The sequence below is a fragment of the Acipenser ruthenus genome, chromosome 30, assembly GCF_902713425.1.
Source record: "Acipenser ruthenus chromosome 30, fAciRut3.2 maternal haplotype, whole genome shotgun sequence".
NCBI lineage: Eukaryota > Metazoa > Chordata > Actinopteri > Acipenseriformes > Acipenseridae > Acipenser > Acipenser ruthenus.
Window position 1 is genome coordinate 13,886,345 of NC_081218.1, and position 13,055 is coordinate 13,899,399.

The window sequence follows — 13,055 nt, forward strand, 5'->3', positions numbered from 1 at the left end:
ACCTGCTTTCTGTCTAATTACTGCTGCCGTGCGGGCAGTTAAACAGTGTCAGTCTATATTCTACATTGTTCACCAGGTGTCGCTGTTGCGCTGTGAAAATTAGAAGTGGAAATATTAACGGGAGGGAAGTGGCAGTGGGATTTTAACATTTTTATTGAAAGCATTAAGCTAATCAATAGCTGCTGTATAAAACGTTCACAGAGCCGTTGAAGCCGCCTGTACCTCATTATCACCCACCGGCAATGAAAGCAGGGCTGGGTGTTCACGTATGAGTTCTAATTGAGCACAAAACCCCTTTGAATCAGGCGCGCCCTGCTTATCCACACCTTGCTCGCTCACCAGTGTGCCGGGAGCAGGTGGACTTTACTCCGCTTTTATGGCGTTTTGGGTCTTCCTGCGTGTTTTCATTGTTGCTGGGAGAGTGATCGAGTGATGTGTTGAAATGTACACACAAGGAAAGGAAGCGCCGAATTAATTCGTTACAGGGAGAAAGAACAGAACACTACAATAAGGTACTGCAGTTATTTTATTTGTAGTTAATCAAAGGCGATGGCTCAAGAATCCTTGGTCAAGCGTTGACATTTTCTGTTGTCTTTGTCCATCAGAAAGTGGATATGAAAACAACACTGACGCTTGATTTGAAAGTACAGTAGTTTTGTCACCATAGAGGAGTGTGTTGCGCTAGTGGATGTGAATAATAGGGCAGCGTCATTGCTTCATTTGTATGTAACCACATCTGGAAGTTTGCACAGATTTCGATTTGGTTATGTGTGTATATATATAGTGGCTATAATTTGTATTCAGTGTCAAATGCTGGGCCTGATAGTGTGACGTGAACCCTCATGAGTCTTAAGAGATTCTGTATTAACGCTGTGGAGATATCATAAGGATCCTGGGACCATATTTTCAAAGCGTTTCGTCCATTTCTTAAATTCAATTTTTTTTTGAAAATTAATTAGTTAACGTAACTAATTTAAAAGACAACGCAATGAGAGCGCTAAAGAGACCTCGAAGTAATATCAGTTAGTTGTTTGGTTCTGGTTTAGAAAAATGAACAGGTGTTAGGACAAACAAACTCATTAAAGGCTGGAGTAAACGCTTTGCGGAGATGCCTCCCGGTGTCTTTACGCGGTGTTTAGAGATGGCGCAGCTCTGTTGAGTTCTCGGATTTAGAGCAGGTACATTAACTTGTTACTCAATGTCTGTCTGTGTGAATGTTCATGAATAAACATCGTGAGAGTTTTATGACGCTTAGTTATTTATCACACCCTGAGACTCCGATGTTCTCTCTGAGTTCAAAGTTTCATTCTCTCTTGGCAGATAGCAGGTGCCCTTTGCACAGTTTCAACACAATAATGTACCCTGAAAAAATTCTTTCCAGTGCAGTGGGGTTAGGTGAACTCGCCCATTGCAACCATATCACATTAGCATTACAGTAGGGAGTGGATCTGGCACACCTAGTGTCCTGTCATGACAGGAACAGGGAGATGCATCTCGTATATTTCACAGTGTACACCAGTCACATGAGTAACATTTCTATGGTGCTTCTGCCTTCTTGCCACATTGGCGTCTGCGATATCAACAGATCACACCGTTTTATGATAAGGTCCAGCTGATAGAAACGCAGGGTTACACCCTTGAGGAATTCCTTCAGTTTATTCTGCTAACCAAGGCTAATGAAATTAATCAGGTGCTTGGAATGTTAACAGATTCTCTGTTCCAAGACACGCCCACTTCTGACGTCACAGAAAACCAAATTGAATTAAACATTAACCCGCTTTTCCGTCCATAATTAAAGAGAGCAAGCAGAGCATTCCGGTTGAGTTGTTTTTTTTTGTGTGTGTTGTTTCACTGGGGTTTGAAACAGCGCTGGTTGGCAGATTCTTACCGTATCGGGAGGTTAAAACCTTCCACCTTCATGCAAGCGGGAAGACGTGAGTTGTTTTCATCGTGTTTTATTACAGTGTACAGCGCATTTCCCTTGCTGGAGCATTGCCAGGTAGTGCTGTGCAGCACACAGAAGCCTGTGTCGCTTACAGACGTGGATTTTCTCTGTTCCAGATCATTGAAGCTCACCTTGAAGGATGTATCGAGACCAGTACCACTCAGACGACACTGGAGGATACTCCCACTCCAAGTAGGGTTTTCCAGCTCTTCCTCTCCGTGTTAGGGAACTGCCTTGGGACGGTTTGAACACCTTATCGATACAAACACCCTGGGCCTTCCCATGAAAATGTAACGTCTGTCACAGTGGCCCGGGCATCGATATCAAACTGCTGACAATCTCCATTCGTTCCTCTTTGCATGAACACCTTTTTGCCCCTGAAAGAGATAGAGAGGAAACCTTAGCAATCATGCCTTTGATGCCAGACTGTATGATTCATACTCCTCACAGTATAAAGCATGTGTGAAAGCCAGTGAGATTATTGAGGTCAGGTAGTTTGCCTCCTCACCTTTAGAAAAGTTTCCCATTGTAAAAGCACAGCAAAGTGTAATGAAGCACAGGGCAGCCTTGTAAAGAACAGCGAGGTACGGTAAAGCATATTCATGAACATGGCAACCCAGCGTGGTAAGACTGCAAAAATACAGCGGTAAGCTTTTATACTACTTTGGAGTCTGATTTACAGAGAGGGGATCCTTGATCCATGTTCTGATTCTGTTTCAGTGGGTACAGTCCAGATGGTCCGGTAGCACAGAGGTCCGGCAGTATCTCTCGACCCAGCGCCAAGACCATATACCGTAAGCACTGCTCCCCCTCAGACAGCTCCCCGTGACACCTTGTGTAGCATGGGGAAGGCATGGCCAACCCGCATGGAAGGGAAATAGATTTATCTATCTGTGTAAACCATGTGTATCTTTTTAAATATGCATGACCACAAAACATAGTGAAATGTTATATAAATGTCCACTTCTTTTTAGTATTTATATAAAATCGCAGCAGGAATGTTCTTGACTTTACTGTGCTTACAGTATTTCTGTTTGCTTTAAGCGCTCGCCTTTCCGTTGTTTTCTCAACAGAACAGAGGAAGGAGTATGCAGAGTCCATGTTGAAACAGCCAGACAATTTTGAATACAGAGTGGAGGTAAGGTGATGTAAATGCTGTCCGTGTGAAGCCAGCTGACCTCGATACAATAGCTCTGCTTAGCTCCCCTTCCACCGCTGCAGCAAGCAGTGCTGTGTGAGGAAGATGGCATGCCATCCCCTTAGAGTCTCCAAGCATCCTTCGGGACTTCCAACCGCTGTGTCTCCTTTCAACACCCTGATGTCATGACTCTGCCAGGAGCCAGCTGCTGGCATCCGTGCATTGAGGCCTTGCTAAATGAAACAGTTATAAAGCACGTGGTCCTGTGAGCTGCGGTCTCGTTGTGTCCGCAGCACCTGTTCACCTGCGGGCTTGACCAGAAGGAGGTGCGGAGCGTGGACGACTGTATCGCGAGGCTCAAGCTGCTGGACGACAAGGGCCGGGTGTGGGGTCAGGACATGATCCTGCAGGTCAAGGACGGCAGCCTGCAGCTGACCGACATTGAGACCAAGGTGAGGAGGGTCCGGGGGCCAGGCAACGAGCGGTCATTCCAACCAGACCGGTCCAGTTCAGGGTTTTTATACCATGAAACACCAGAGGTGTACAAGCTTATCGTGATCCTCATAGTCATATCCCACTCCCAATGCCAGACCTCACATCCCGTATTGTGTATATTCAGCATTCTGGCTCTAGGGGGGTGGGATACTGTGCAGTAGTCTACAGTGATGTCACCCTTTTGGACACATCAGCACTCGTATTGAAATGGACTTCCCAGCAGTATGACATCACAATAGCCAGGTTGCATTGTTGTTTATTGACTTGCCCCAAGCTGCAATCACTTTAATCTCACTTCTTATCTCCTCTGTGTGTGTGTGTCTCGGCTCGTCTCTCTGTGTGTCTCTGCTTGTCTCTGTGTGTGTGTGTGTGTGTTTGTGTGTCTCTGCTCGTATCTGTGTGTGTGTGTGTGTGTCTCTGCTTGTCTCTGTGTGTGTGTGTGTGTGTGTGTGTCTCTGCTTGTCTCTGTGTGTGTGTGTGTGTGTCTCCTTGTCTCTGTGTGTGTGTGTGTGTGTGTGTGTGTGTCTCGGCTCGTCTGTGTGTGTGTGTGTGTGTCTCTGCTCGTCTCTGTGTGTGTGTGTGTGTGTGTGTGTCTCTGCTCGTCTCTGTGTGTGTGTGTGTGTCTCGGCTCGTCTCTCTGTGTGTGTGTGTGTGTGTGTGTGTGTCTCGGCTCGTCTGTGTGTGTGTGTGTGTGTGTGTGTCTCGTCTCTCTCTCTCTGTGTGTGTGTGTGTGTGTGGCTCATCTCTCTCTGTGTGTGCGCGCAGGAGGAGCTGGAGTCCTTCTCTCTGGACAGTGTGCAGGAGTGCACAGCCGTGCTGCAGAGCTGCGTCTACAACTCCATCCTGACGGTGACGGTGCGAGAGCGCAGCAGGAGGGGCTGCAGCGTCTTCCTGTTCCAGTGCGAGGAGGTCGGGGTGAGTGGTCCTGCAGAGAGGCGCCCGCACAGGCTCCTACATTCACTGCTCAAGACAGGAGGGGGCACTATTCCTACCTCGCTAGCTGACATACCCTCCTGCATCACAGCGAGCCGTAGCACCACACGGGTAAAAATGACGAAGCGGGTTTGCTTGATAAACAGTTTGGATCGTGGCAGCCTGTCTCAGTACTAGTGTGTCCATGCCCCTTGGAGTGACCACCATCCCTCCTCCTCCTCTCCGCAGGCTGAGCACATTCAGAGCGACATGGAGAAGCTGCTCCAGGAGAAGAGAGACGGCCGAGGAGACCAGGACAACATCAGGTAAAGAGCACCGGTCCAGGCATTGCTCTGGCGTTTTCATGAGCTGAGAGATGCGTTATCAGTTATAATACTGCAGACTTTGTTCCCTCACGCCATCCCTGTGCTTCCAGAAAGAACGTTCTGTTTCCTGTTTCCCCCCAGGAACGATCTTGAGAGCATGTTAGCCCAGCCAGCACCAGGGAGGTTCCAGGGAAAACCCCTGCCTCCCCCGCAGCATGAGAACAGATGGTCCGGTCCGGATCAGTCCATCCCTTCCTGGGACGGCCCGGATTATGGTAAAGGTTTATTTTCATCACAGTTACTTTACGCACAGGTAGGGTGTTGTATGGATTTAATCACGCAAAACCAAACGGATTAAAAGATATTAGGGTGCTAAGAATATCTATCACTCAGCAGCAAGTACGAAAAACAAAGGTAAACAAAAACACCTTAAAGATTTGTTTGAGGGGGTGGGGTGGCAATATTATAGGTTTACCCGTCCCGTATTGCCTTGTGTGTTTCAGATGAGTTCCCTAACTTTGACCAACACCCCCCCAGGGACGAAGAGAGGAAGCGAGAGGAGCCTGAAATCGACATGGTCAAATCCCAGAGGAATACGGTCAGTCGACTTCAGCTGTTTCAGCCCAAGCTGTAATTGCCATTTACAGAGAGATCAGACGTCGTGCGGATGGGAGTTTGGTGTGAAGAGCTCTGAGAATCGAGTCCGCTAACCCCTCGAAGGAGCGCTTCTCTAAGTACGCCTGACTCTCTCTCTCTCTGTCCCTCTCTCTGTCCCTGCAGGAGATCCTCAATCACGTGCTGAGTGATGTGGAGCTCTTCACCCAGCAGCTGAACGAAGGCGTGGCGGCTCAGAGCACCGGCAAGAAGGACAAGAAGAGCAAGAAGAAAAGCAAGAACGAGAAAGGCGAGCAAAATATAGTGCCAGCCTTTACCAATCCAATGAGTGGCAGAGTGGCAGAGTGAGCACGACTGACTCTGCTGGCTTCTGTTTCTCTCCGCAGGCGCTGCTGGGTTACCGTCACTCCAAGAGTTTGCCTCCTGTCTCCAGAAAATGAAATATGGATTCAATCTGCTGGTATGTAAATACACGTGCATGGTTTTAATGTGGTTCGCACGCTCAGTTACACCTCTTTCACCATGCTATGTGGTTGCACATATTGATGTATATGCCTTTAAGATGTTGCAGTCCTCTGCAGCCCTTCTCTTCCGCTCCCAGTAATCGGTCTCTAGCTCTCACTGTCATGCATGGAGAGTCAAGCGATCAGGAGCTTGTTGGATCGAATCCCGGTCTTGCCAAGTTGCAGGTGGTGGCTGGGGGGCCCACAGGCTTAGGGAGGGAAAACAGTTGGTTAGTTCGCCTCATCGCGTGAGCTCTTAGACCCTGTGCTGCATTGACGATTTGTCTAGTGGATTACCAAGCTCTTTCGTTTCTCTCACTAGCCTGTAAACTTGTTTTCATTCAGGGTAAGCTGGACGGTCGAATCCAAAACCCGAGTGCAAGCGATCTGGTCCACGTGCTCTTCCCAGCACTCAGCTTTGTAAGTCATTTACTTTTTCATGTGATTTTAATCCACTTATTCATTCCACTCCAGGCTCCAATATAAAAAGTGAGGTGCATCATTCATTTCTGAAACATCCTGATTCAATTCGATTCCCTCTCAGATGATCACAATCATTTCCCTGCCTAGTGTTCTTTGTCAGCGGCTTTGTGTGCTCTTTCCCCTTCCAGATCATGTCACACTGCCCCGAGCCCGACCTCCCCGCCTCCATCCTCAGCCCCCTGCTGATCCAGCCAGCCCTCGAGCTGCTGAAGAACAACGTCACTCCCGATGAGCACCGCCTCTGGAAGTCCTTGGGGGAAGCTTGGAACCTGCCCAGGTACAGTCTCCTCAACAGACCTTTCACTGCAGGATATGTGTTACTCATATCCTTGGTTGGTGATAGATATGAAACTGCGGTACTGCTTGTTAGTCATAACCACCTACTGCTGAAGGTAGTGGCTGTCGGAGCATGCCTGTTTGGCTTCAAACTGTGGAGAATTCCCAGGAGGTAAATCGACCGATTTTTTTTTTTTTTTTCTAGATCACTCTGGCCGGACACAGACTCGATCCCGCCCTACGTTCCAGAGTTTTCCGATGGGTGGGAACCCCCTGTTCCAGAACTGACACGGAACCTGGAACGGGATCACAGAGAACGTCAGAGCCAGAGAAGCAGCAGGACCGTCCCTGAGCAGGTGGGAGCGCCCGGGTGTGTTCGGATCGGTTTGTCAGTAGCAGAGTCACCAGCCTCTACTATATGTGTGATTTAATTACATTTCTCTTTTCTAGCAACCAAATTCTGACCCGAGGAGCTTCCCACCTATCCGGTATGTGTTGAATGCAGTCCGTGGCAGAGATTCAAGAATAAGATACTGGGATAGGCTTGTTGTTTTATATAAGATTAAAGAATAGAACTTAAAAAAAATATCGATTTTATAATAATGAAACCAATTTATAAGCTAAGGACGACTAGAATGTGTTCAGTTTTGGAAGAAAGCGGGATGCCTCTGTGTAGGAATCTGCAGCAGCAGCAGCTCTGTACAGTTGTAGAGCACTAGGACAGTTTATATTTGAGTTTGTTCACCCGCTGCCCTCAGGGCCAGCGCAGGTGCATCTCACTGTGCTTGGATTGTGTGGGCCAGTCTCATCAGACACTGTTAACGCTTCTGCTCTGTGTTCATTCAGCGCCAACGAGCAGCCTCACTTCATGCGGGTGATGTACGACTTCATGGCCAGAAACAGCCAGGAGCTGAGCATCATGAAGGGGGAAATACTGCTGGTATGAACTCCACAGGATCCCCTCGCAGAACAGCAGCTATACAGGATAACACAGTACCCTCTTAACATCACTGTATGACCCAGAGTAATCCTAGATTACAGAATATTAACGCTGACTTTAGTGGTCCACCTAGGGGCTTTAAACTACACGTTTAAAAACATTCCGAAGTCGGAGAATGCATCCAATCACAGCAGTCCCTCAGCTGAAGCCACACCCCCCGCCCCTCCCCCTAGGTTCTTTCCTCTTTAGGGATCTAGCCCAGCCCCTGGTGATGCTGGATGTGTGTCTCTTCCTCTCTGCTCGTGCAGGTGCTGGATAAGAGCAGGAAGTGGTTTAGGGCGCGCAACATCAGAGAAGAGGAAGGCTTTGTTCCCAACAACGTGCTGGAGCCTGTGGAGGAGGAGGAGGAGGAGCACAACGTCTACCAGGTGAACAATCTCACCCTTCTCAGAAACACGCTGAGACATTGTGATCACAGACAGTCCGACGCAAGCCCTTCACTGTCACACCGGCATGAGCCTGCTTGCAGAGGGAGGGCAGGGCGGTCTGGCATTTGGGAATGCTGTAGAGAAAGCTGCAGCCTCGTGGTTTTATTTAGAGTCAGAGTCACAGATTGCAGGAGTTCGATTTGCAAGCGAAGTTGAAAACTGGACCCGGCTGTAAACGCCTCTGCAGATTACATTCGGATCAATTTGAAAACTAAAAAGTCTGTCTTTACTGAAAAAAAGACTCTGTTGTAATAAAAATTAAGTGTGACCTGAGTTTAATCTCCTTCTCTTTACCCATCAACACAGGACCTGCCCCCGACTCTGAACAGGAAATCCAGGCCTGAGGAAGTGAAAGCGTGGCTTCAGTACAAGGGCTTCTCCAAAATGTAAGACAACTCCACCCTATATACATTACAAACACTCAGTGCAGCCCATAATGACAGTGCAGCATAGCCTGTAGCACTCTCTAGAGGCTGTCCCTTTCTCCACCCCTCCCCGTGTTGCTGTGTGTGTCAGCACACACTCATGTGCTTTGTCCCCGGCAGTACGGTGCGTTGCCTGGGGGTGCTCAGCGGCTCCTTGCTCCTGGGGATGACCCGCGACGAGATCAAGACCGTCTGTCCAGAAGAGGGCGGTAGAGTGTTCTTCCAGCTGCAGGCAGTCAAGTCCTCCCTCGCGGTGAGTTACTGACGTTATAACAGAGCACATTCACAGAGATCCCGAACCTTTACAATCCTGCTTAGTACAGAGAAGACCCTTCGTGGGTTCAGACCTTGGTTAGCTTACCCTTGAGCTGGATTGATTCTGTTTCTGAGTCCTGGGATGCTATAGAGAAGCACATTGTATTGAATTGTGTTGGTTTGATCCGGGTTTTATCACAAGCCCAATGCTGGGGCTGCTTGTCTAAATCAGCTCCCAGTAAAGCCCTGCCTGGATCGATGTGCTACGCAGCGGGAGTCGTATTGTCGGCGCTGCAGTGGGCTAGCTCTGTGTTGGATGGCAGTACAGAACTAGCCAGAGTAAATCCGAACTCAGCCTGGGTGAGGAATGGTACTGAAGAATATCAGGGGAAACGAAACAACTGTTTTGAAACAGACGCCTTGGCTGATCACCCTCAACGTGTTGATTTTTTAATCCTCCTGTTTTCTTTCTCTCTTCCTTCATCAAAGCTCGCCAGTGAAAACTACGGTCATTAAAAGCAGAGCTGGCAGCCAGACCCCCACCCGAAGAAAACCAAGTGCTGAGTGACAGCCCCGCCCACACTGAAAGAAATGGAACTCGGAACGCACAGAATCAGAACACCCAGGAATGGAACCAGGAACGCACAGAATCAGAACACCCAGGAACTCCAAGGAAGACAATAGAAGCATGCCCAGTTCCATTGCAAAAGAAATCAAAATCTACAGAGAAAAAAAAAAAAGTGCAACTCTCTCCTAGAATTCTTTAATTGTCTACAGTGTGATTCATAGTTAAAGTTAGCAAGATTAATACCCACTGGGTGAAGTGTAGTGCTTAGGAATATTTGAGAAGATCAGTCTCATACGGTCTATATTCAAGGCCTTCTTTAGTGGTTTTTACATATTTAAAAAAAAAAAACCCTTCTTTTTACTTGGTCTTGGACTTTAACCTTGGTAGTGTGAGAGAAGGCTGTCTATTTATCTTAGAAAATGCTATTTGCACATATTCACAATGTTTATCCACATTAACAGCCTTGCATGTGTTCTGTAATTTCAATGTATACAGCAGCATCAACAAAATAAATCTAGACTATAAATATGTAGGAAGATGAACATTTTAGTAAGAATCTATTTCCTTTTGTTCATGTAAATAAGCATGGCCTAATGCCTGTTAAATCTGTTGAACGTGCACATCTGTATATTAATAAATTCAATAAAAAGGAGGAAAGTCGTTTCACACAGTTGTCTTTATTGTTAAGTTTTGTTTCACACTATTTGGAGTTATTCAGGACAGGAGATTCTCCAGTGCTAGTCGACACATACAGATTGGAACTCCAGTGAAACGCTCCCAGTTTCCAGTATGAAGTGAGGAGGCTGTCCTCGCTCGTTCTCTACACTGGGCTTGATCTCCAGCGAGGTTCGGCTTTCATTCCTTCTTGCCGCCCCACTGAGCCATCTTGTTGTTGACCGGGGTCTTTATGAAATTCTTGGATTTCATGAAGGCTGCAATCTTCTCCAACTCCTAGAAGGAGGAACAGAAGGCTGGTTTCACATCCCCACTGACAGGCATGAGCAGCACAAGGACACACTGAAGTCAGATGCAGGCCCTGGGCTACACAGAACCATTAGCAGTGGACAATTTTGTTAAAAGGAAAAACTTGGAATGAGACCCAAGGAGCAAGTATTCATAGCAAATAAAACTCATGCATCTGTTCCTGACAGGCTTGGTAACTCCCCTCCTTTTAGAAGGAGACACCCACCACCCTCCTCAGCCTGGCCCTACAAGCAGAATGCCATGGGAATCCCAAGCGCTTCACCTCAAACCTGCAGTGGAATTCCTTCAGGTTCTTGAATTCATCCAAGCATTTGGGTTCGAACATCTGGTGCTGGTCCAAGAGCTCGTACATGATGAAGTCCACAAACGAGATCTGCGGATGAGAAATCCACTGCAGAGGAACAGGACTTTCCATCCCCCAATCAAACCAATACTTCAAGTCACAGAAACCTACACAAAATAAAAGCTTTGCTCTATAGAACTTGGTGACCCAAGTAGTTTTGTATTTCGATTTTTACTTTATTCTAGTCTCCACACCTCTACTGATTTAGTCAAATGCATGTGGGTTTATCTCGCTTATAAAAATTTTAAGAAATGCCCTGCAGATGACACTGTATAAAAACGTACTGTTTTATTTTAGCATTACATTTGTAAAAAATCACAACCCCCCCCCCAGCTTGAGCCCCCAGCTTACATTCTCTCCTGCAAACCACTTCCGATCCCCCAGGAACTGGGAGTACTGCTTCAGCATCGCAGGCAGCTGCAACACATACCCCGGCCTCCTCTTCTCCTAAAGAAGCAGCAGCACAGAGTGAGACTCCTGATTGCAGGGAGGGTTCAGAAAGCCCTGCTCCCCGGGGGTACTCACATAGTCAGGGCCGTAGCACAGCATCACGAAGCCGTTCCGGAAATCCATGGCCAGGTTCTCCAAGATGTCCACCCGGATCATCTCCTCTTCCGTCTTGCCACCTGCAGCCACGGAGACACAGGCTGGTTTCACAGAGCAGCGGCGATCTGTGAAACCAGCCTCACTTACACGGAGGAGCATCACTTACACATGCTGTGCTTGCGTGCGATGTACCTCAGGATGGCGTTGCTCTGGGAGATCTTGTGGTCGCCGTCCATCAAGTAGGGGAGCTGGGAACCCAATGGAAACAACCACAAGGTCTCAATACAGCGTAGATCACAGCATGCTAATCTGTGTACTAGACTACTGAAGCAGCAGGCCAGTCTGGGCACTAGGCACTGCATAGAGGGATTACCTTCAAACTAAGGCAAACCTTATCATTGAAAGCTTATCAGTTACATTTATTAAAAGGACTCGAGAACCATTTGGTGGACTACTGTGCAAACAGCTATATAAACACCCTGCTTTCATCAAGCCACAATGACTGGCTTCACAATCAAACAGGACATCCCCGATGCACTGCCATGCACGCACACACACACGAGACGTACGTTGGGAAAATCCATTCCAATCTTGGGCTTCTCATCAAACCAGCAGCTCTTATCGTAGTCTGGAGCTGTGAACACAAAGGCAGGCGTTTAGAGCTTGTGCGTTAGTGCTGAAACAGAGCAACCTGGTTTGGGTTCAGATAGAGGCTCCTGCTGCTTCCTCGTACATAACCACTTCCTGTGCTGTAGGTCAAAGTCACTCCAGTGCTATGCAAAGATAATAGGACGCAGCAGTTTTACAGTGTTGGAAATTACAGATTTGCATTTCCTGAACTACCTTTACATACAAAAAAAAGTTAATAACCAAAATATTCTCAGCTTCTCTCTCCACAGCACTGTTTTAGTCTTGTGCAGTTTAACTAGCAATCTGCCAGTAAACACGCCTACTACACCCACCGCTTTTAAACCAAGCTCTCCGCTGCTTGGCGTTGGAGTGAATACAGAAGTATTTCATAGAGGCAGCGTACCTTCTCCGCAGGAGTAGAGCTTCTCCTCATACTGGGTCCCGGTGTATTCCAGGAGCAGTCGAATGGGCTGAGCCAGCTGTAAAGAGACAGCGCGAGAGTGGAAGGATCTGCAGGAGCAGCACCAGCCGAGAGACCGCGTTTTTTTGTTTTGTTTTGTTTTTGTACAGCTGTAGAATAAATCTGTTATATAAAAATCAATCCTAGAGTTTTTTTTTTTTTTTTGTAATGCAAAACGTTTTACAGCATGTACATTTTTTAAAAAAGCTATAACCGTTACTCACGCCCTGTTACCGTGCCGCTATCGTACAGGTTACATTGTACACACTCACGCACGGTTAAGGCGCGTTTAGGGTTCAAATTAACTCGATGGTATAGTCTACAAGTTTGACCAAAGTGCACAAACAATAAAGTCTGTGCATGCAAAATCAATTTTTTAAAAAAACCGCATAAACTTATTTTTATCGCAGTACAAACAATACGCCCACACTAATAAATAATGCACGGAGCTGCGTGACTAATCTGCAAAAGTCCACACTAAACCCACACATCTCCCCAGCATGACAACAAACCTTCCTCCCTTACCCCACGAATATCCCAGTAACCGAGTTTCATGACCATTGTGTTGCAGCAACCTTTTCCAGGTGAATCAATGCAGCTCGACAGCTCAGTAACTGAAGGAAAAGAAAAGCAGCCTAACCCGGAGTGTGCCTGGCCAATCACAGTGCAGCCTGGAGTTTCAATTCAATCTGCCCCTCACAGGTTGCGTAACTACTTACAGTG

The 13,055-nt window shown here is 47.3% G+C and overlaps 2 protein-coding genes across 3 annotated transcripts; one reads left to right on the forward strand and one right to left on the reverse strand.

Annotated features, from left to right (window-relative positions):
* The first annotated feature begins 236 nt into the window (after nt 1–236).
* On the forward strand, nt 237–10,035 carry LOC117964390 (epidermal growth factor receptor kinase substrate 8-like). Of its 2 annotated transcripts, none has more exons than XM_034907705.2 (20): nt 237–512; nt 2,062–2,137; nt 2,666–2,739; nt 3,019–3,083; nt 3,377–3,535; nt 4,344–4,493; nt 4,740–4,816; nt 4,958–5,091; nt 5,320–5,414; nt 5,597–5,720; nt 5,818–5,891; nt 6,280–6,354; nt 6,546–6,694; nt 6,899–7,049; nt 7,144–7,181; nt 7,540–7,633; nt 7,942–8,061; nt 8,428–8,507; nt 8,667–8,799; nt 9,291–10,035. In XM_034907705.2, the coding sequence occupies exons 2-20, from the start codon at nt 2,085–2,087 to the stop codon at nt 9,315–9,317; spliced, it is 1,872 nt and encodes a 623-aa protein (XP_034763596.2). In that variant the 5' UTR covers nt 237–512; nt 2,062–2,084; the 3' UTR covers nt 9,318–10,035. The 2 variants fall into 2 exon arrangements, with proteins under 2 accessions (XP_034763596.2, XP_034763597.2); XM_034907706.2 differs by lacking the exon at nt 237–512 and adding an exon at nt 1,798–1,934.
* Nucleotides 10,028–13,015, reverse strand: LOC117425695 (glutathione S-transferase Mu 3-like). The gene is made up of 8 exons (XM_034042880.3): nt 12,858–13,015; nt 12,276–12,351; nt 11,812–11,876; nt 11,409–11,490; nt 11,222–11,322; nt 11,048–11,143; nt 10,616–10,726; nt 10,028–10,320 (listed from the first exon to the last, which is right to left on the reverse strand). The coding sequence occupies exons 1-8, from the start codon at nt 12,891–12,893 to the stop codon at nt 10,225–10,227; spliced, it is 663 nt and encodes a 220-aa protein (XP_033898771.2). The 5' UTR covers nt 12,894–13,015; the 3' UTR covers nt 10,028–10,224.
* Nucleotides 13,016–13,055: the final 40 nt, after the last annotated feature.

Excerpts from the sequence above, each read along its gene's own strand:
- LOC117425695 (XM_034042880.3), bottom strand. The coding sequence starts at position 12,893 with ATGGTCATGAAACTCGGTTACTGGGATATTCGTGGG. Across the intron at positions 10,727-11,047 it reads AGTGGTTTGCAGGAGAGAAT|ATCTCGTTTGTGGACTTCAT; the intron begins GTAAGCTGGGGG and ends TCTCATCCGCAG. Across the intron at positions 10,321-10,615 it reads AATTCCACTGCAGGTTTGAG|GAGTTGGAGAAGATTGCAGC; the intron begins GTGAAGCGCTTG and ends TCCTCCTTCTAG.
- LOC117964390 (XM_034907705.2), top strand. The coding sequence starts at position 2,085 with ATGTATCGAGACCAGTACCACTCAGACGACACTGGAGGATACTCCCAC. Across the intron at positions 4,494-4,739 it reads TCCAGTGCGAGGAGGTCGGG|GCTGAGCACATTCAGAGCGA; the intron begins GTGAGTGGTCCT and ends TCCTCTCCGCAG. Across the intron at positions 5,415-5,596 it reads TCAAATCCCAGAGGAATACG|GAGATCCTCAATCACGTGCT; the intron begins GTCAGTCGACTT and ends CTGTCCCTGCAG.